Source organism: Camelus ferus, chromosome 19 (assembly GCF_009834535.1).
Source record: "Camelus ferus isolate YT-003-E chromosome 19, BCGSAC_Cfer_1.0, whole genome shotgun sequence".
In the NCBI taxonomy this organism is placed as follows: domain Eukaryota; kingdom Metazoa; phylum Chordata; class Mammalia; order Artiodactyla; family Camelidae; genus Camelus; species Camelus ferus.
In genome coordinates, this window is record NC_045714.1 from 22,930,751 (window position 1) to 22,954,554 (window position 23,804).

Sequence of the window (23,804 nt, forward strand, 5' to 3'; positions counted from 1 at the left end):
TTTTTTTTTTTGGTGATGTCCCTCATAGAAAGATCTTATTAGCAATTTAATTCCTTTACATGTCATAGGTCTTCAGGCTTTATAGTTCTCCTTGAGTCATGTTTGGTAATTTATATTTCTAGAAATTTGTACAGTTTATCTAAGTTGACTAATACTTTGGCATAGATTATCCATAATATTCCCTTGCAATCCTTTTAATTTCTTTAGAATCAGTAAGGATGGCCCTTCTTTCATTGTTAATACTGGTAATTTGTGTCTCCTATTTTTCTTGATTAGTCGAGCATATGGTTTATGCTAGAGAATGTTCTTGAGAAAAATGTATATTCTGCAGTCATTGAGTGGAGCATTGTATATACATTAGTTAGGGTGAACTGGTTGATAGTATTGTTTCAATTTTCTAATTTTATGTCTCCTTGTTCATTCAATTGTTTAGAATAGGGTATGAAAATCTCTAATTATTATTATTGAATATCTCATTTCTCCTTTCAATTATGCCAGTTTTTGCTTCATGCATTTTGAGGTTTTGTTATTAGATGTATATAGATTTATAATTATTATCTCTTCCTGATGTACTGACCCTTTCAACATGATAAATTATATCTTTGTCTGTAGTAATATTTGTGTCCATTAAGACTATGTTGTCTGATAGCAACTACAACTTTCTTATGGTTACTGTCTATCTTTCTCCATCCTTTGACTTTCAACATATTTGTATACATCATGTGTCTCCCACAGAAAACATAGTTGGTCTTGCTATTTTTATGCAATCTGATAATCTCTGCCTTTGACTAGGACATTCAAAATGTTCACATTTAATGGAATTTTTGATATGATTAGATTTACATATGCCATTTGCTTATTTGTTTCCTATATGGTTCCTGTCTTTCCATTGTTCCTCCTTTTTTTGCATTTAATAGATATTTTTAGTTTACTGTTCTATCTCTGCTGTTGATTTTTTTAACCTTCTTTTTAAAAATTATTTCCCTCTTGTTTACATTATGGATTACAATATGGGAATTAATTTATCATAATCTACTTCAGACAAATATTAACTTAATTTTGATAAAATGTATAAATTTTGCTGTAATACATCTTCATTCCATACTTTTTTGTTTGTGCTACTGTTGTCAGATACAGCTAATTTATGTATGCTAGGAACCAAATAACTTACATCTTGAAACAAGTTAACAGAAGAAATTGGGGAAAATGTATAGACTCTTTTCTATCAACCTACATATTTATCATTTCTGGTGCTTTTCGTTTTTTTGTGGCTTCATACTATCATCTGGTGTATTTTTCCTTCAATCTGAGGAACTTTAGTATTTCTTTTCAGAATTTCATATAAGAAAGGTCTTCAGTCTTTGTTTATCGGGAAATAACTTCATTTCACCTTTATTTTTTTAAGGAGTTTTGGTAGGTATTAGATCCTTGGTTGGCTGGATGAGTTTTCTTTTTCTTTTTCTTTCTTCTTTTTTTTTTTTTTTTTTGATTTTGTTTTTTTCTTTCAGTACTTTGAATATGTTATTCCGCTATTTCCACTTCCATCATATCACAAGATAAGTTAGACACTGATCATATAGATGGTCTTTTTTGCAGTGTGGATCTTTTGGTATTGATTTTATTAATCTTTCTTGGGGTTTCCTAGATGTGTGGATTATATTTCTCATCAAATTTGAGGAGATTTGGGCCATTATTTCTTCAAATATCCATTCTTTCTTTTTCTCTATTCTCTTCCTGGGACTCCATCACACATATATCGGTATTCTTTGTCTTGTCCCACAGCTCTACAAGGTTTTGTTCATTTTCCTTCAATCATTTTTCTCTCTATTCTTCAGATTGGACAATTTTAATTGACGCATCTTCAGATTCACCAGTTCTTTCTTCTTACATCTTTAATCTGCTAGTAGACCATTTTAGAGCTTTTTTTTTTATATCAGTTATTATACAATTTAAATCCAGAATTCTAAAATTTCTATCTTGTTATTGAGAATCTCTATTGTTGATACATTGTTCTCATACATCCCTTTAATTATTTAAACATATTCCCTTTAGTTCCTTGAATATATGTATAACACTGTTTCTAATTCTTTGTGTGATAAATTGAACATCTGAGGACATTCAGTGACAGTTTCTATTAACTGCTTTTTTGTTGTGGTGGTAAAACGTACATAACATAATATTTATCATTTAATTGTCTGTAAGTGCACAGTTTGGTATCATTAAGTACATTCATATAATGCAACCATCACCATCATCAATCTGCAGAACTTTTCATCTTCCCAAACTGAAACTCTGTACCCATTAAACAATAATTCCTCTTTTTTCTGGGCCCCTGGAAACCATCGTTCTACTTTTTGACTGTTTTTTTTTTCTTGATAATCAGTCACAGGTTCCTCTTTATTTGTATGTTTCATATTTTTTAAAAAAAAATTTCAGATAATATACTGTGGCAGATCTGGAATCTGAGTATTTTTTCGTCTGAAGGTTTTTGTTGTTGGGAGGATTTTTTGTTTGCTCATTTTGTTAGGAACATACCTGGGTTAAATCTGTGAAACATGTCTTTCCCATGATGAGAAGTCTCTGATATATTTGCTTAGGTTTATAAATTCTTGTTTTTATTTTCAATACTATCTTGCTAAGGTTGCCCCTGTTTCACTGTAGCTGGGTTGTCAGCCAGTGATTGGACAGTCATTTTGCTCAAACACTTTTGAGCAAGTTAGGCTTCTGTTCTTTGCTGATAGGTCTTTGTGTGGGTTAGAGAGCATAATCAAAGCTCAGGCTATATTCAACTATCCTCTGGCTTTTCTATTCTTCTGGGCCATGTGTGTCTCCTATGCACATAGATACAGCTTCAAGTTGGCCAGGAATATATGAAAATCTTGGAGTTCCCTTGGTCTCCACTGCATGTGTTCAGCCTCAGCCTCAGAAATATGTTTGTCCCAAATAAACCACAACCTCAGGCTTGGACCCTTCACCCTTCTTTAACTTCCACTGACAGCTCTGCTTGGCATGATCATCATCCACACCCAAGTCAAGTAAGTCTCTTTTAACCACAGCAGCATAGCCTGCTCCTTCCTGGAGGAATCTCCACACCAACCAAACTGGGAAGGTGAGGATGAGAGCAAGAATGCTGAGATCTCCACTATTCTCACCTGATGTTCAGCAGTTTTGGCGGCATACATTCTTCTCAGGTGGTTGTATTCCATGGTCTGATTTTCAGAGTTCTGAGATGGCTGTGGGTTTCTTTTGGTCCAGCCTTAATGGTTCGGTTTGGTTTTGTTTGAGAAGGTTTATCAACCTCTTCATTCTATCATAGCTTGAAGTCTGCTCTTTAATCACTTTTTTTTTACAGGAGAAATTCTCAAAGTGGGGTCCTCAGATTGGCATGTCAGCATCAACAGGGAACTTGTTAGAAATGGATATTCTTGGGCTCTAACTTAGACCTACTGAACCAGAATCTCTGCAGAGAGGGCTCAATAATCTGTACTTTAACAAGCCCTTGAGGCAATTCTGATGCACACTAATGAGATTAGAATCACTGATTCAAAGCATTTTTATAATAATAATAATTGTTGGAATTGTCTATTGCAAGGGAAAACAGTCAAATATAAGAGTGTTTTAGATGTCTTAGCAAAATCATTTTGTATTTTTTGACAAAAGATTAATTAAGTGGTGACATATCCTTTGAACTTGCATCCAAAAACTGGCATGATTTTTTTTTTTTTAATTTTTAGGCCAAAAATTAGTGTTGCCTGATATGTACAAGAATTACTTAGACAGGATTTAAGAGTGCCTACCTGAAAGTTATCCAGATGTACCACCATGCTACATTCAAACTGTGGGAGCTGAGATTTAGTACTGTTGCCTTTCCAAAATTGTATACTTCCCACTATTACCACCTTTCTTCACTAAAAGACTTGACTGTACCAGAATAATAAAGATGCATTTTTGTGCAACCTGTATGTATGGTCCTAAAAGCTACATTACTTACGGACCTGCCTTTTAAAGGCATAATGCCATTAGTGTTTCAACCAAAAGTATCCTTATAGTAACCCACTTTGTAATTAATGATCTCTAATCAATATTTAGTGAAAAAGCAAACTTTAGAATACTTGTAATATATAATGTACTTATGCAAAGTTTTAGAACAAAGCAATATTACCTATTGTTTATAGATACATATGTATATAGAACTATAACAAATAAACAGAAAGTTGCACATCAAGTGCCTAATAATTGTTTCTGTGTGGAGGAGAAATAAAACTGGGAGGAGAAGTAAAACGAGTTTTCAACTTTATAATGTTTTATTTCTTTTACTTAAAAATATGACAAAATTCTCACAAATTCTGAATATTGGAAATATTATTTGCTCAGGATGAAATATAAGGAAGAGTCCTTGGTTTAAAGAATAGAAACTGTAGCTCACTTGAACTGAGGGGCAGTTCTCAGACAGAAGGACAGATAAGCCCAGAAATTACTGATTCCTCTGTTTCCGGAAAATAACTCTGAGAGTTAATAGTCATTTAGAAAGAATGAGTGTTATATATAGGGATGAGACATGGGAATTTTATTCTCAAAGAATCAAATCTGTTATTCAGAGAAATCAGAAAAAGAGAGTTTGGAAACACAGAAATCTATGGCTACATCCTTATTCCAATAATTAATTCCAGGTTAATTTAAATTAATGAATTCATGGTACAATGGTTAAAAGATGTGGATGTGGAGTCAGAGACTTTCAGTTAAAATATTGAGTCTGCCAACGTTTTGCCATCATAACCTCTCTGAATTTTTTATCTTTTATCTTTAAAGTGAGAATAATAGCAGTACCCATCTCCTAGGACTACTGATAGGATTAAAAGAGATAATGCATGTACCAACCTTAAGACAGTGGCACAGAGCCAATAACTCATGAAGGCTGGTTATCATTATCATTCTTTTGTTCTTCTGTCTAACAGGCAGTTGGTAGGTACCTACTCAATTTCAGACCCTCCACTGGGTTCTAAGGATGTAGCAAATGAACAAGAGAGACATGCCATTATAGAACCAACAATTTTACAGAGAAGAGAGAGAGTTCCCTAAGAAAATACACTAACTTTGATGGAGACACAGCAGGAAGGGTGATAGTCTCAATGAGTCAGGGGCATGCAGAGGGGTCTGCTGAAGGATTATTTATGTGGGGATCTAAAGGATGAGTAGGAGTTTATCTGATGAATAGATCAGGGGCTTAGGACAAACAGAGCTGTAATTATTCCTGGTTTTACAAAATCCAACTGGTGAATTATGTTTGTCCCCATTTTAGTAGAAATAAAACTTGGAGCTTTAGAGGTATCTTTGTGGCGTATGTCCTACAGAGCTGACGCTGCAGGCATAGACATAGTATCTACCGCATTTGTGAGTCTGAGGCCTTGAGTGTGCTCAGCGTCCAGGAAGTTGCAGATGTTGGTGGATATTTAGCTTAGCAGAAGGCTTTGTGCCCCTTGAACCTATTTCTGAAAATTGGGGGGGAGGGAGTGCTGATTTTTTGTTTTTATTTGTTTTGTCTTTGTGTTTTGGCCAGAAATAACCCTGCAGCAGAAGCAGAGGAAATGTTTTAGCTACAAACTCCTGACACATCACCTCTTGCTCATTTTTCCTAGAGAAAGCTCCAATATTGTGAATTTCCCAGTCCTCCTGCCTCCTCCCCTGAGCTGTTCACAGTTGAGTCCACTGATGTTACCCACACTTAAGTTCAGTTCATCTCTGTTCTCAAAGCCGGTTTTGGAGACCCAGGTACTTAAGCAGCTTCCACATTCTCTGAGCTGGAGCTTGACTTGGGTCACCTTTCAGACCTGCAGTCTGGATACTAACCAACCCCAGCACTGACCCCTGGGCTCCAGACTGCTGCCCAGGTCTCTGCTGCTGCCGTGCAGATCTAGGACCAGGGCCCCTGGAAGGATACAGGGTCTTCTCTGCCACCCTCCAAGTCACAGCAGCCTCCCCACGCTCCAGCTCTTGTGTGCCTGATAAGCTTCTGTTGGATTCCTCCTAGACTTCTTCCACTTCCAGACCTGGCTGCCTACTGGACATACACAGCATATGGGCCACCCGTTCTGTTCTGTGGGGTTCCTTAGCTTCTTCCCAGTACAAAATAACTGCTGGAACAGGGAAATGTTGCTATGCTTTGCCCTTCCTCCTGTGCTTTGAGAGATAGCCTTAGCACATGTCCCTAAGGATGAGCTTACCTCACTTGCTCCTGGCCTAGTAAAGTTGCATGAAGCTAGACTGTATCATATTCCAGGATATAATAATTTCTGACTCTGAGAATTTAAATGCTTGAACGAAAGGTTCCTTCCAACCACCATTACATGGAATGAAATGAACTACTTTAGGATAATCTTCTATCTATATTTACATGTAAAAGTGCTTGGCTTATTTGGGGTTAACTAAAGCACAATTATTTACATTAGCTTCCCACAAAAGAAATTCTCCTCTACCACACACAGATACTTGGATTTCTGTTATCCAACAATTCAGGTTACTCTTCTTTATTTGGATATAACATCCCCATGTCTTTCAATTATCCAGCACCTTTCATCTTTCAGTTTTAGACTGTAATGATAGTAACAATGACAACTACGGTAATAACAATTTATCTAGCACCTTGTATTTGAAAAACACTTTACAATGAGCAATTAGTTCTCCCACCTCTGTAAAATAGTTACATACCATTATAACCATCTTTTCAAAGGGGAAAACTAGAACACAAAATAATGAATTTGTGTTAGACTCATTAAAAAAAAATAATGACTTTTGGCCAAAGACAGAGCTGCAGCAATAAGTAATCATGTAAAGCAAAAGGAAGGGACTTTCTGAGTGAACCAAGGGTCCACAATGTCTGTGACTGGACTCCTGACATCTCTATGGATTTGTTGCCACTTAGAACTGGTCAGGTTTATTCCTCCCTATACCCCATTGCTTATCTCTAGTTTAAAGTTAAATGAAAGCAGCTCCAAACAGCCAAAGTTGAAAAGATTATAAAAGTGGCTTTCAAAGAAATTGCCCCACCTTTTATTACAGTGGAGCCACAACAGATACAGTAAAGAAAACCATTCTTCCCCCTCAACTGAATGGGTACTATCTAGTGATCCCGGAACACAAGAGACTTGACCTGCAGTAGTTTGCTTGGACTTGGATTTCCTGCTGTGCACTTACACATCACATTCAGAGTCTCCTTGGGGACAAGGGATAGATATTTGAAACAGGAGCTCAGTAAACTTTTCTTTTGTATAGTTTTTAAAAGATTTTACCTTTAATACAAGTAGATAAGCTATACAAGAGTGATATTATATCTACTCTATAATTAGGTAGATGTAGAGAAATGTCTTGGCAGCTGTGTAAAGTACTTCCTAATTCAAAATTATTTGGTTTTAGATATGGATCTATGCTTCTAAGTATCTAGGTCCCATTTACTTAGCCAAACACAGTGGGAGAGCTTATAGAAGTCCAGAATTTTTTAAAGGAAATTTCCAATTCTGAAAAGAGGGCTCTCATCTTTTTTAAATGTTTAAAATTATTTTGTAATTACTTTTTCCTATCTTGAGCATGATTTTCCCATCCACATATTTCTTGACAGAATTACCTAAACTTTACATTTTTTCTGAAAGTTAACTATGAAACAAAAATACAAAAGTAGTGTGAAATAATATTTACCAATTATAAAACTACATTTTATAATGCCATTCCCTCAAATCAAAAACAAAATGGAAAAAAAATGAACTTAAATGAGTATCCAGTTGAAAGCATAAACACATAGAAATACTGTATTTTGAAATATAGTGAGATCAGATATAGAGGAGGAATTCATACATTAAAAGAGACATAAAAGACATGTCAACCAGCCAGTATATAAATCTTATTTGTATCCCAACTCAAGCAAACATACTGCAAAAATTAAATCATAAATTGACAGGAATACTATGAACATTAATTCGACATGTGATATTACTAAGGACTTTTTATATTTAAAAATGATATTTTTATGATGTTAAAATAAAAATAATAGAGAAAAATACACTCTCTACCTTTGAAAGGTACATATAAAAATATTTACAGATAGAATGAAATGATTCTTGGATTTGCTTCAAAATAACTAGGGGTTTGAGTGGATGGAGGTATAGATGAAACAAAATTGGCTATGAATTGAAAATTGATGAAGCTGCATGATGAGAAAATTGGATTCATTATACTATTTTACCTACATTTGTACATGTTTAAAATTTTCTATCTGAAAACTTTAAATTGAAACAGAACAGAATTGATACACCAATTTTTGGGGGGAGGTGGGAGGTTGAGTTCAAATTCTTTTTACTCAAGTTTACATTTTGGCAGCTTTTTCAGTAAGGGTCTATAATAAATTTTCTCAATGTTTATTTGAAAATGTCTTTATTTTTTCATCACTATTGAACAATAGTTTTTGTGGGTAAAAAATTTCATGTTGACATTAATTTCCCTCAAATATCACTTCACTGCCTTTTAGTATCTATCGTTGCTTATAATTTAGCTGTTGGCCTAATGGCGGTTTCTTTGTAGAAACAAATTTCTCTCTGATGTCTTTTAAATCTTTATCTTTCTATTTTATGTTCTATAACTTTACTATAATGTTTCCATTTCCTCACTAGAAATCAATAATGTACACTTAATGGGATAGTTTGTTTCTTTGACAATTGTGAAAAATTATCAACTATCTTCTCTTCAAATATTCCCTTTTTTAAAATCCTTTACTTTCTGGAACTCCCATAGCATGTATGTTGAATGTTTTCCCTCTATCTGTGTTGTCTCTATCCTTTCCTTTCATATTTACCATCTATTTATAGCTCTGTGATGCATTCTGGGTAATTCCTATAGTGCTGTCCTCCAACTCACTAGTTCTCTCTTCAGTTATATCTAATACGATGTTATAAAATCTATTATTAGAGTTTTTAATTTCCAAGTCCACATTTTTCACTCCTAGCATACTGTTTCTTTTTGATATCTGCCCTTTTTTGACCATGGTACTGAATCACTTTTTGAGTTTGGATTCTCATTTTTATACTTTTAAGTGTGTTAAGCACATTTATTGGTATTTTTCTATTCTCTTTTAGGATGCAGTCTAGCTACCTTACATTCCTGGGAGTCTAACCCTGATTTCCATTGTGACTCTTGCATATTTAGTGTGCATTCTGGCATGATTCATTTAAAAAAATAATAGATTATCTTTTAGAAGAGTTTTAGACTTACTTATGGAGAAATTGAGAAGATAGGACAGAGAGTTCCCATGTACTTCACACCCAGCTTTGCCTATTATTGGCATCTTAAATGAGTGTGGTACATTTGTGACAATTTATGAACCAATATTGACATATTATTATTTACTAAGGTCTACATTTTATTCATGTTTCCTTAGTTTTACCTAATGTCTTCTTCTGTTCCAGGAAATCATCCAGGATACTACATTATGATTAACTGACATGTCTCCTTAGGCTCCTCTTAGTTGTGAGAGCTTCTCAGATTTTCCCATTTTTGGTGATATCAAAATATCAGTATACCTTGATAGCTTCGTATACTGATCAAGTATTTTGTTGAATCCTCCTCTATTGGAATTTGTCAATATTTTACTCATGATCAGATTGGAGTTATAGATTTTGAGAGGAAAACAACAGAAGGAAGGTGGCATTTTCAATATGTCATATCAAAAGTACATCCATCAACATGATTTATCACTATTGGTTGTGACTTTCATTACCTGGCTAAAGTAGTGCTTGTTGTGCTTCTCCACTGTAAAGTTCCTCATATGTTTTGTAATTTTTGAAAATGAGATCATTTTGACAGGGCTTTTGCTTTTGTGGAAGTATCACATGGCCTGCGTGTTGGGCACTTACCTTCAGAGTGATTGTGAATTTGCCTCTAATAGTAACCCCTAGGCCAATTTTATGTTAATCTATTGTCTTTGGGATTCTCAGACACAATGGTAGTATAGATTAAAGTACTAAACACAATAAAGTTTTAGGCTCAAGATGCTGAATTTTCAGGGGAGTCTTCCCTGTAGTTTCTTTTAAGCCAGCAGGGAATTTTTTTTCAAGTCCACCCTTCGATTGGGAGTATAACAATTTGAGGATCTTGGCTTTAGGTAAGGATCTAAGCTTTAACCTCTGACTTTATGCAGTCCTACTTCTAATCCCCAAATGAAAACTAGCCCCATAATTCCTGGTGCCCAATGACCATAAGGCACCTATAGTGTGGATTTTATATTATAGTTCTGGTTCATTTTGTTTTTTCAGTACTCTCTTATTTATGGCACCCAAAGATATCATTTCTTTCTTGCAAGCTGACCTATATACTTTAACTAATTTTTATTATATTTTATCCACAGCTTATGTGAGTTTGTTGCATAGAGGTTTTCTGATTTCCTAGGTCTACCATATCTTTAAAATCTAAAGTCCTTCCCTCAATCTGGTTGGGTTTCTCTCCCCTAATAATACATGTGTGAAAAACTACTTTCCATGGTATCTGTTCTGCAATGATATCACAATTTTTTTCAAACTGTTCTAAGTCTCAATGATTTATATTATTAACAGGCAAAAGAGCCATCACAATGAACATATCAAGTTTTTATTCAGTTGTATGAAGAAATATTCAACAAAGATTAATTAATTCAACAAAGTATAGTGAATATTTTAATTTTTAAGTGTAATTAATATTTTAAAATAATTTGAACTTCAGTCATGAAAACTTAAGAGTAAAATGGTTTTACTCTATTTTTCTTTTAAAGGTTGAACACACTGATCACAAAAAGGCTTTATGGAACACCCACAAGCTAATGAAATGAAGCATATGTCAGAGAGAAAAAAACAATTATCTTTAATAGTGCACAAAATTAGGCATCTAAAAAGTGATTATTTATTGTAATAAAACATAAAATAGAGGCCATAGCATCAATGCCTATACTTTTAATCTTAAGTAACCTACCATTTTATGTCTTAATATTTTAAATTACAAGTGGTATTACAAAATCAATTCATTGTTCTCAATGAAAAACCTAAATCAAGTAACATATTAAGAGAGTACTGCCCATAATTCTCATCGCCTATCACTTTTCAAGCATGATGTAGAGAGTTCAATAGCTAAGCCAATCTAGGTAAAAACTTCTCCTAAGTCACATCCTTGATTCTATTTTTCAATGAGCATTAAATCTTATTAACTGGCACATTAGCATTTAAAAGTTTTGCCAACAGGTTTGAACAAGAAAAATCAATAATGACAATAATATTTCTGATTGAAAGATATAAACTGGTTAAATGCCTGCAATATAACAAAACATGAATGAGACAATGGCCTTTCCCTTTTTCCATATAACACAAATTTTCTACATTTCATTTCCACATCTATACAAATTATATTGTTCTCTTTATCCCCCAGAATTGAAAAAAATATAATCTTGGTATTTAAAGAAAATTATGCTATCCTAGCTATGTAAACTGTTTTAAAAATAAAAGGCAATATATTTACTGCAGAAATATGCATATGAGCCTCAGGGTGCTGGCTATAAGTATTTTTTAAAGTTCTGTCTTTTCATTCAGAGATCATCTAAAGATAAAGATATGTTTCTAGAGCAAACTGGTCAAAACTGAAACGTCTAAACATGTTAAGAATCCAAGATGAAAGACAGTACTATCACAAAATTAAAATGAAATACATGCTACATCTGGTAGAAGATACCAGGGCCATAAAAATGAGTAAGAAAGCCTCTTTTTTTCAAGAAGTTTATGCTCTAACTGGGGAATGTATCTTTCTAGTTTTAATCAGCTTGGCCAGAATGAAAAGAGGCATTTAATCTGCACAAGACTGCCCCTTGGACAGGGTTTTTAGATAGGACAGTTTCACTCAGAAGGGGAAGTAGGTGTGCACTTAATAATGATGAATACTTTTTAAATTAGCTTTAAAATTGAGAGGTTACAAACGTTAGAGGTGGAATAAATAAGGCATATCCTTGGAATGGCCAGTACAAAGGAAGAGTTCAAGCAGAGACATGCCCTGGATTTTACACCCTTTCCTTCCTCCCCCACGAAGAATCTAAAAGGCTTACTGACAAATGGCAGACAAGATGAGGGCAATCAGGACTAGGTCAAACTTCTAAGAGTAGAACTAGACAAGTTCATGTGGAATGAGGAAAACATATCCTAGAAATCCAACTAGTGTGGGCAGCTGCAGAGTCTGTCCCTAAACTGAGATGCAGGTGAGGTAGTCAGAGAAGAAGGCAAGGCAGGGAGGGTTGCTGGGATGGAGTTTTGCTGCCAACGTCCTCAGAACCCCCAGTACCAGAGTTCCTCTCTTTAGTTCTAACACTGTCCACTCCATTTTAAGTGGCATGCCTGAATGGTCAGAGAAAACTGTTTAACCAAGGTCTTCATACCATGACTGTAGAACAGGACAACTGAAACACAGTGAGATACATCTATAAAATACATCTACATCCAATAGTGAAAAATACAACTGAGTCATTTCCTTCCTCTCCTGGAAAATGATACTCATCCTTCAAGATTGTTTCAGTGTCACCTCTTGCAGGAAGCCTTCCCTGACTGCTCCAAAAGTTGATGTCATCATTTCTGCTCCATTTTTCCTGGATTAATAGCATTTCTAGTTCTTATGATACTGATGCATAAATAAATACTTATACCTCTGACTGTACTTTGTTATAAGACTCTTTGCTACCTCAGTGTCAAGACTAGTTAGTATACAATAGGTAATCACTACATGCTGTTGACTGAGAAAGAGAAAAAGGAAAGAAGGGAAAAAGGAAGAGGGAAGGAGGGCAGGAGGAAGGGAGGGATGAAGGGAGGGAGGACAAAGGCAGGTTGGTCCAGTATGTAACTGGATGTGCTCAGATCTGGCCTGGCTCCTGGTCCCCGCATCCCTGTCCCCCATCCTTCCTCACACCTGGGTCTCTTGCTCTCTCCCAGCAGGCTTAACCACCTGCTGTATCCAGGCTCAATCCTACCAGAGGCAGTCAGAATTCAAGTCTTATTTTCCATGGTATAGCATCACATCTCTTCCTGAAACTCTACTCCTCAGACTGGGTCCCCACCTGACCAAGAATGCCAGGGCTCCTGAATTTGTTGGCCAAGCTGCTCTCTCCCAGGACTCAGAGACTTCAGCTACTCCCTGGGCCCATGGCTGGGACCCCCTCACCTACTGAGCACAGAGCAGCTGGCTAACTCACTGCCAGACACACTTGACTAACTCTCGTGAGGGGCAACCCCCAGCACTCTGCTTGCTTTAACTAGACTTGGCTCCTCACTGCGGACCACTATCCCAGATCCCTCTAATGCCTCAGGCCCAGCTAAATCTCAAGGTTTAACAAGAGTGAAACATGGAATCATGGAGGGGATTCCGTTCTGTATGTGGAGGGAGGGTGAGAGGGCACTCCACGATGCTTGTGGATATTTAAGAAGTAATTTACGAAAGCGTTCCCACTGAAACACACTGAAAAAGACCTTTAAACCTATTGTTAGAAACTCAGATTTTTTTGCGAAAAAACTGCTTTTCAGGGTATCTGTTCTGCTTTTTAAAGAAGGAATCTGACACTGGATGCCCACTCTATTGATATTAAAGTCATATCATTTTAATTCAAAAGCTCCATGAAAGGAAAATCCTTGGAAGACCTGAAAGAACATAGGGAATTATAATTGCTCAGAAAATTCAGCCAAACACGGACCATGACTGGTCAAAGGGAAAGAGCAGTGTTTATTGCCAAATCAGTAATCAGCACTGACACACTGTGGTTTCTAAATTAGTACTTGTTGAATGAATGAATGAATGAATGAATGGACATGTGCTCACATGTGCGCATGTATGTAGAAGCAGGTGATGGGTGGGTGGAGATACACGGAGGGTATCTATTGTGTGAAGCCAAGTGCTTTCACGATGTCACTGCTTTTGAAGTACCTTTGGTACTTCACCTGGTTCAAGTCTAAGCCCTGTTTAAGGGCACAAGGAGAGCAAGAAGCCTTTGGAAGTGGAGAAGGGCGTATTATATGCTGTGTTCTCATTCTGGAAAAGTGGTTTTCTGTGCATTCCATCTCGGGCTGAGAGTTTACTCAGTGGCAGTTGCTTATACTTAGAGATTTTATATTTTTTTTAACTTTTTTTTATTGAGTTATAATCATTTTACAACATTGTGTCAAATTCCAGTGTAGAGCACAATTTTTCAGGTATACATGAACATATATATATCCATCGTCACATTGTTTTCTCTGTGACTACCATAAGATCACGTATATATTTCCCTGTGCTATTAAAATTAACTTGCTACAGAATCACCTCAAGGATAAGGTCTAGAATTACAGTATTAAAACAAATATATATATATATATATACACACACACACATATACATTATATATATATACAATTTTAAAAGAAGTCCTACAAATTTATGTGTATAAAAATCCAACCTTAAATTGCCACTCCATCAAGAAATGTCATTTTAAATGTCTAACATTCTGCCTCAGGCTTTAGCATCAGGAGCTTTGACAGACTAAATGGGGGAGCAAATCCCATAAACTATGTCCTGGTTGGGTTCAATCCGCAGATTCCGGTCTTATGTTAATTATTGTGACAATGAAAAGGAAAGACAGTATACAAAGTAAGAGACTGTAAATTACGTTCCAGTCCCGTACATGATGATCTGAAAGGAATTGAGGAAGTAGCTCTTTAATTCTGATTTTCCTTTCTAATTCAGCATCTTGGCATAATTTAAGACTGGCTGCAAAGGTGTTTTTTTTTAAATTATATATTCCAAAAGTACAACATCACATGACTTTCTGCATGTAAAATATGCTTATTACAGATAAGTAAACATGTATTTAAAACGCAGTATGTTCTAAGACTAAACCTCAAATACACAAACAAAGTATATGAATCTGGATAGCAATCCAAAGCTGCCATAAGACAGTGATATTGTATGTATTTTCAGATTATCAACTGAGCTTAAGACGTGAAAATAAGCCCGAGGGAAGTATCATCCATGTCTCAGCTGCATGTTTTCTTATCCTCTCATTCATTTTTCCAAGTTACCTACTCGTGTAGAGAAAAGGCAAATGTAAAGGGCAAAGATAGATTAAAAATCACAGAACAAAGGCACAAGCTCTGAGTGCAGGTCAAGAACCCTGTCTTCACTGAACCTTTGCCTTTAAAAGGTGTGAAACCTTGTAGAAGTCATCAAATCTCCCTAAGTCACATTTCCCTCAACCCTAAAATACTGTTGTTGTTGTTATTATTATTATTATTATTAAATAACACTGGTCTCATTTGAGCATGGTGGCAGAGACAGTGCTATGTATTCACCACCCCATTTCCTCTTCCTGGGAGTGCTGGAAGACTCCATTCTTCTCAGACTTCCTTGTAGTCAGGTTGGGGGTCACTTGCCTGATTTCTGACCAATGAACATGAGCAGAAGTGATGTGAGCCATTCACAAACTGGTCTATAAATATATCCTGCAAGATCCACTCTCTTTCTTCCTGTTCTGTGACTGTGGCCACATGTCATATAGTGTAGCCACAAAATAGGGAAGCAACTTGAGACTCTGTGTCACAACCTGTTGGAGACCCTGAGTAGGAGACCACCAATTCTACTCAGACCACGATGTGAGCAAGAAATTAACCTTATTGTTGAAGCCGCTAAGATTTTTAAGTTTGTTACCACAGCCTGATATAGCCTGCTCTGACTAATAAAAGTTCTAAATGAGAAAATAAAATTTACTTGTTTTATGTATAAGGTGCTATACAGCTATGCAGGGTACTACTGGGAGCAATGACTAGAAAACTTGCAAAAAATTAATAGAATTTCTAAGGGTTTTTGACATTATACCATATAAAGGTAATGTAAAGGCTTCCTGGAAGGTAGAATCCAGTTACATTCTTACCTAAATAATTAGTATGTTTATGTGCCTTTAACATATCTAGGAAATATGCACAGAGATGATCCATTCAATGAACTGTAGTCAGTGACACTAAGTCCCTAAAAAGAGTAACCTCTGGCCCAAAGATGAAAATTCACACCTATGTGAAATGATTCTCTCACTTTAAAATCAGAACTGAGAGGATGACTGTGATCATTTTTAAAATCTCCTTTTAAGAGACCTCTTGTCTTGGTTATAAGCACTTAAAATAGAACAATAAAATACTAAGATTATGGATAACACAATTTTGTACAGACTGATTTTGTCTTAATTTCAAGTGCAGCATACAGAATTGGGGGGAAGTCCCTCTGAGGACCTGAAAACAGTGGTTCTTAAGGTACCATCATTATTTTCCATGTGATGTCAAATTTTCTTAATCAAATTGTTTAGTCAATTAAAGAATTATTCCCTTTAGAGGCTTTTGAGGGGATATTAATTCAAGTCAATAAAAGGAATCACTTATCAAATTCAAGAGGATTATATCCATTCAAGTGCTTCTTCTTGGATGGTTATTAGCTGTTACTTGACAAATACCACTGACAGAATTAAAAAGATTTGTCGTAGAATCAGAAGGCCAACACCAGTTGAGAGAAGGGTAAAAATATTCCTTAAATTTAATTTTTAGATGTACCTTTCCAAAAATCAGACATGTATTTGAGAGCAATCTTGACATCTCCAGAAGTGCATAAATGAATTTCAACCTGTCAATGACCTACTTTAATGAAGGAGATTACAGCCACCTTAAATGCTTGTAATTTACCTGTATGATGATGCTGAACTGCTAATTTTACAATTCAAAAATTAGAAATTATGGCAAATAACTGCATTTAGAAAAATCAACCATCTAGAGGACAGTCAAGTATATACTTCAGGTAAACAGAAAGCTGAGTTTTCCTATTCCTCAACATCCTGCCGTTGCTAAAAATGCTCAATGTATCTTCCTACATAGGTTGGAGGAACCACAAGGAAATATGGGCCAGCTGACTACAGTCGATCTATACACGCCAACCATGTACACATACAGTGAAACAAAGCAGCTTGACAAGGCTGCCTGAACAGTAGCCTGCCTTCCCACAGTGGCAGGGACTACTCATGGCAGGCCAAAACCTCTGCTCTCCCCTTCCTCCTTGGAAAACAGAACACAACTTTTTGTGATGAGCACATTGCTTACTGGAATAAAACTGTATTTTCCATGAATGAACATTTGATCAAGTTTAAGGATAATGTGGGATTTCAGGTAAGGCTGCTGTAAGAAAACCGGCTCATCTTCCAGGGGCCACCTTTTTGATTTTTTGCTTACTCCTCCCGACCCCCGTATTTACAATGGCTAGAGTCCGGCAGCCATCGTGGACCCTGAGTTCCATGCATCAGGAAGGAAGGCAGAAAAGCTAGAGCTTGAGGGCTTGATGACTGCAGAGTGTCAATATTAATTTCCTTTTTAAGTCACTGATATATTACCGTCTCAGGCTACAAAGTCACAAAATTTTTAAGTCACTATGATGAAAAAAAAAAAAAAAAGACGAAAACCACAGCACTTATTTAAATGTCTCCCTCACAAGTTATTAGACCTAGAGATAAAAATTTCCTGGGAATTTAATAAATTCCAAAAAAATTCCCCTTCAACTCCCAAAGAATACCAAAAAAAAAAAAAAAAAAAAGAGAGAGAGAAATCCTGTATATTTATATTTTCTAAAGTAATTTGGGAAAAAATAAAAATGCTCTGCTATAGAATGTGCATTGACAGGTGAAAATGAGAGCACTTTCTAGTTTAAACTATTTCCATCATTTCTATTTCCAACATTCTGTTTTGAAAACTCTACTGATTCTTATATAGGAACAATGGCTAAAGTTTTAATTTTTAAATAAAATTTACACTGAAACCTCCTGATGATTATGTAAATAGTTTACATTTCTTAAAAGTTGGGGATTAAGTAAACAATTTCTAACCTGTGTTTTGAAAACCCAATCACAAAAAGAGGGAGAAGGAGGGAGAGAGAAAACAAACCGATTTATGTCCTTCTGGGTCCTGAATGAAAAGGACCCTTTTCTATCATACATACACCCTTTTTCCCTTCCCCACTACATACTATAGACTGGGGCTAGGAAAGCTTTCATCTTTCAACCTAGAAATAAAAATAGTAAGTAGTTACAAGATTTTAGTATCAAAAAAGAATCCCCAGTACAGGAATCTCTCTCTTCCTCATCTCATTGTGATCTCTTTCTCTTTCTCCTCTAAAACGGAAGAAAGAAAAAGCAGAGTGTCAATATTAATTTCCTTCTTAAGTCACTGATATATTAAGGTCTCAGGCTACAAAGTCACAAAATTTTTAAGTCACTATGATGAAAAAAAAAAAAAAAGACGAAAACCACGATTCTCCAGATGTACTGTTTTAGAATTCATATTAAAAACCACTCCATCCCCTACTGTGTGTGTGTTCAACTGAGTAGCTTGTAGCTGCTACAGCTTATGCCAGAGGCAGAAATTCAGAGCCCAATAAGAAGAACAACAGCATTCCACGTATTTTGAAGTCAGTTAAAACAAACGTCTGAACAAACCCAAGGTATTTCTATTACAAATTACCTTCTGGAAGATTATAATTTTCATGGTTGATAACTACAGCAAAATTAATTTTCTTTAAAAGTATCACAGAACTTGCTAAACATCTTATGGTTGGTGCAGTAATAAAATATATTTTAAGTTAAGTGATGTTCAGGACTTACCACCTCCTCCTCCAAGAAGACTGGCATTTGCTGTTTCAAATAAAAGAAAACAAAAGACATTAGATAATTATAAAATATATACAAATAATATATAAAATAATATATAAAAATAAAGAGTAGTTCAAGAAAAATCTGATAATGATCATGTCATATTCATAGTGAGATATGTATTTTCATATAAAGACAGAATTTACTACTGTTTTATGACAGTATGAAAATTAAAATACTTCACTATTTTTATCTCTTTTTTCTCTTCAAATAAACATTTTTATAATGTGCTTCCATCTAATAAAATGAAGTACATATTGTGATCCTTTTATTTCTATTCTGTATCTAAATTAATCTGGTTTCTCCGTTTTATCAAGTACAGATAGAACAATGTTATTTAGGCGATTTCAACAATTTCAAAGGACAATGTAACAAGAAAGTATAATGACAATTTTAATTAAATTAAACACCATCAAATAAAGCTATCTCAAGACACTTTGCAATAAGAACTAACTCTCAAATAGTAACAAATTTAGTCTTTTTGCATTAAGATTTTTACTCAAAGGAAAGAAACAAACTTTAAACATTTTTGTAAAACAGTATTTCATTTCTTACCTATTTATCCATTAATCTAGGACACACAATTATAGAAGCCAAATAATAAGCAAAATATCAAGCAATTCCATTTAGATTTTTTTTAAAGAGGTCAAATTTTCAGAAAGTTCCATTGCAGATTCCTGCTGAAGGATTAAGCAATCTTATGCCTACATTTATATAGTAACTAAAGCCAGAAAACATAAATCCTGCAGCAAAATAAAGTATGTGGCGACCAAGGTCCCTTTCCTTGTAGAGAAACCTGAGCTACCAAAAGATTAAAGAAATCACTGAAGAAAGAGGAGTAGGAATCTAACTTGAATTTTAGTGTGATGTCCACGTATTGTGTACCACCATAATTAAGAGAAGCAAGTTTCAGTGTTACTGAATCTATCAACAAATAATGGAGCATTTCAAGAATAAATGCCTATATTCATATGTGATGGCTTGCTAATTATTGAAACTCTAAAGAGAACGTCATGAAAATCTGTGGAGAACAAATGTCTTTGAAGGTTTTCTCAATATGTCAATATTAAAGCATCAAAGTTTGTCTCCTGTGATCTTCCAAGCACTGGGCCATCTAACTGCTGCTCTTTGCCTTCCCCTCAGTGCTTTTTGAATAGCAATGCCATTGATCAACCAGAAACAAACTCACTTCTGACATTATAAAGTCATCTGCCAAACTGCCACCTCAAGTCCCCCAAATCCTTCTGACTTCACAGTGAAAATGCGCAGCATTTACATAGATGGTAACCAGGACTTAATATCCTGCCCCAAATCAAACTGGTAACTGCTGTGGTGGTAATTTGTTGAAGGGACATGAGGGAAAGATGCTGTGAATCCTATTTTGGTTCCATACCCCTTAGTGGATGGGGGAAATCTCAGGATGTCTCCTGGCTAATTCACACATTTTCTTAAAAATCTTTGCTACACACATTTATAAAACTGTCTGGCATTTCACACTCCTGCTGATTTTTTATTTTTATATTTGACTGAGAACTTTTTCCCTATCTATTGGTTTTCCAGATCCTTGAAATTCCATCTGTTGTCCTCCAATTATACATAGTCATTCATAAAGAAAAAGTTATTTCCAACAACAAACAACAACAATAATGAACAGTAGTTCTACACTCAAATTATTGTGCCCAGAATCACAATAACACAAAATAACCTATTTTATTTTAGCCCAATGTTTTGCTCAATGAAGGTGGAGGTTGCCTGTTTTGAGAGCACAGCCCAAGACCCATCTGTTTAACTAGGCACTTGTCCAAGACATGTGGGTGGATAACTGTAGGAACTGGAATTCCAGTTCTGGAGAACCATCAAGTCAATTTATGTCAGATGTGTGCTCATGTCTAGATAAGCGTATCTGGTCACATTTTAACATCAACATAGAACTACTTTATAAAACTGTGCCATCTACACAGTGCACAATCACTTTTAAGATAATTTCATGTGCATTATCACTCATGTAACAGAATCAATTTAAGCTGCTTAAATATATTCAAAGCATAACTATAATCCTGATAATGATTTTTCTAAGGAGTCCATCAAATTTAAGTCTATTTTATCAATTTATGTTCTCTAAAAATTTTTTTAAATGTTTATTTTATTAGGAAAAATATTAAGGTAATTTTCTTCAGCAAAAGTGACATAAATGTAGGCAAATAAAAGTGAAGCTTTATTATGATTTTAATATCATTTTACGTTCACAAAGCACCCTATACATAATATAACACTTATTGGTCAGGTGGACTAATGTTATTTCTTCCATTTTACAAAAGTGAAAATGACCTTTGTGTATCTAAAATTAATAGTCATTTAATTTTTACTTGATTATTTCCAATAAATTGAGGTGTATCCCAGCTGAGAAAGTCTGAGTTTAATAGTTTGGCCTGCCTTTAATAAGCTCTCAACACATGTTTTCTAGTAGTGAGAAAATTGGCAGGTTTAATCCAATTTCTTAATTGACATATGAGAGTTTTTTTGTTTACTGAAGTGTGCAGAAAGAGCAAATTTTGGTCCTTTTTCTTCCTGTAAGGTCGAGGACTGCTAAAGAAACTCTTAAGAGTTTACTTGGAAATAGGGATTGAGACTGTATGAAATGTGCTTATATATTCACATCCCTGTCTACATCCCTTGCTAGAGAGAATTCTGACTATGCCTCTTGTCATTCCTAGAGTTCCAGAGAAGGAAAAGGAGAAAGGAGTAAAACTTGAAGTTGATAAGGATGATGCTACCGCTTCTAAAGTAAGATTTTAAAACCTCTTCTCTGAGCATGCTTACTAACCAATTCTATTTTCATTCATATTTTTCTAAATAAAAAGCCCCTTCTATTACCAGAGAAGGTAGACATAAAAAGATCAAGCTACAGTAATTGTCTCAAAGACCAATTCAATAAGAAACTAACATAAGCCATTACAAATTAATGAATCTGTGTATTGAACTTTTTCCTCTCCAAAATAACAACTCAGCAAGGTGAATAGTTTCTCTGTTTAAAAAGCAAAAACAACACTGAACATAAAATGAGAGCAAGGATTACCGAAATCTAATTTCAAAGTGGCAAATATGGAGAATTTACTTATAATAACCTAAGCAAATGATTAATTTTTAAAGTTGATGAGAAATTGCTTTCTTCCATTTGAATTCAGTTTTGAATTTTTTAATTAAAATTATTAAATTATACATAGATATAAATATTCATTTTAAAATTATCAAAACCAAAAAAAAATGAATACAAGGTAGGAATCTTTTTTCTTAGATAATTAGCCTAAATTAAAAATAATCATGATAGTTGTCAATAGTGTCATTATTTTATGTTTTTCTCAAAATGCAAATAGAATATTACACTACCTTCTTCCTAAAAAAAATTCTTGAATGACCCTCTTCTATGTGTCTGTGTGCCTTTTTAAGAATACAATTATAATTAAATAGGGGATCAAATGATAAAAAATAAAGTATATAAGTAATTTTATATCACTAGGAGTTCCTAGATGGAAAACAGGCCATAACATTATTATAAGTACAAGACAAAGCTATAATTGATCAGATACCTAAAGCAGTTCTCCTCCTAAGATCTCAAAATCGTTTTTAGTCCATATAAGGTAATAGAAAGAATCCTGAATTTAGAGCCAGGTAACCTCTATTTCAATTCTGCCTCAGGTACTCAGTAGCAGGTGATTTGGGCAAGTCATAGTCAACTCTCTTATCTTCTTTCATCAGGAAGTTTAGAATCAGTCAGTGATGGCAAACAGGTTTCAAACAGTTCTGATTCATTAATTACAAGAGGCTGTCTGCACCTCTGATTGGAGAAGGATTCTGAGGCTAAATCTAGACTCAGTGTTAAAGAGAACCATGATCAGTTAATAATGTTGGTCCCAGTCAGAAGGGGATAAAGAGAATTAAAATAGCAGCACACATGCCATATATTGGGCATCTCTGGATCAGATGACTCCTCTTAGATTTGACAGTCTCTGATGTGATGAAATCTGATTCAATAGTCTTGAAAATCAAAACTGCTAACCTAACATGTGCCAGCACTCTACCTGAGCATACCTAAACCTCCTGCAGCTTCAGAGTCTGGAATCATTCGTTCTGTGAAACAATCCAGAGCGGAGAGAGGTAACCCATGTCCACCGTGAGTCAAACTGGCCTCATCAGTATTTGGAAAAATTTTTTATTACACTTGCCCAGGAATTTCTGTTATCTGTACTTAGTAATTATTTGTTTTCCCACTCCAATTCTACCTCCAGCCGAGACTATTTGTCAAACAAGCAACAGCCTGGGAGACTAGTCTTTAAACACTGATTAAAACTATTTGTGCAGGGTTTTCCTTTGCTTTTCATTATTATATAGGAAATTATAGTTGCTTTCATCCTAACAGGATCCTGACCACCTACTTTAGCTTATTTACTCTGTGTTTTTATTATAGTAGAGCACATGGGATGTCAAAATGATTGTTGGCAAAAACTTCTTCAGGGGCTCTACTTAAAACACCATTTCAGCCACAACATGTTATCCTAAAAGATACAAAAGCCAAAATATCACCCTTTAGAATGGCACACATTATATTTACTATACTTTGAAACTCAGTGTAGGAAGGGCTAAAAAGAATCTATTAAGATTAAAATCCCACGCACGTGCAGGACTCTAGAACCACTTTATATAGGGAGCGACCATCTCAACTGACAGCTGTGGAAATACAATCTACAGAGACAAAAGGCAGCCATCAATCTGGCAACAGCTCTCTGTTCAGGCTTTACTAGATTTACACCTTCTAAACAAAATCAAGAATGCCAGATTTTGGGGCAATGGTATCATTTCCTGATTGGAAGGTGATGAAGAAAGAAAATTAAGAATAGGCTTAACTACATGTAGAAACCAGGCTAAAACACGTGATGAATAATTCACATTTCATACATACTGCAGAATTCAAAGGAACCATTGATTATTCCAGGATCTGTGTAGTTGTATGAGCTGCAAACTACCAAAAAGCCAAAAACAGAATAAAACGAGCCCTACTATTGAT

The 23,804-nt window shown here is 35.1% G+C and overlaps 1 protein-coding gene across 3 annotated transcripts in view; it reads right to left on the bottom strand.

Moving 5' to 3' along the window:
* MACROD2 (mono-ADP ribosylhydrolase 2) overlaps positions 1–23,804 on the bottom strand; it is a 1,866,240-nt gene that overhangs the window by 1,409,665 nt on the left and 432,771 nt on the right. For all 3 annotated transcript variants that reach the window (XM_032461806.1, XM_032461805.1, XM_032461804.1), the window contains exon 4: positions 18,695–18,724. In XM_032461806.1, coding sequence (XP_032317697.1) covers positions 18,695–18,724 — 30 coding nt within the window. The remainder of the gene's footprint in view (positions 1–18,694; positions 18,725–23,804) is intronic.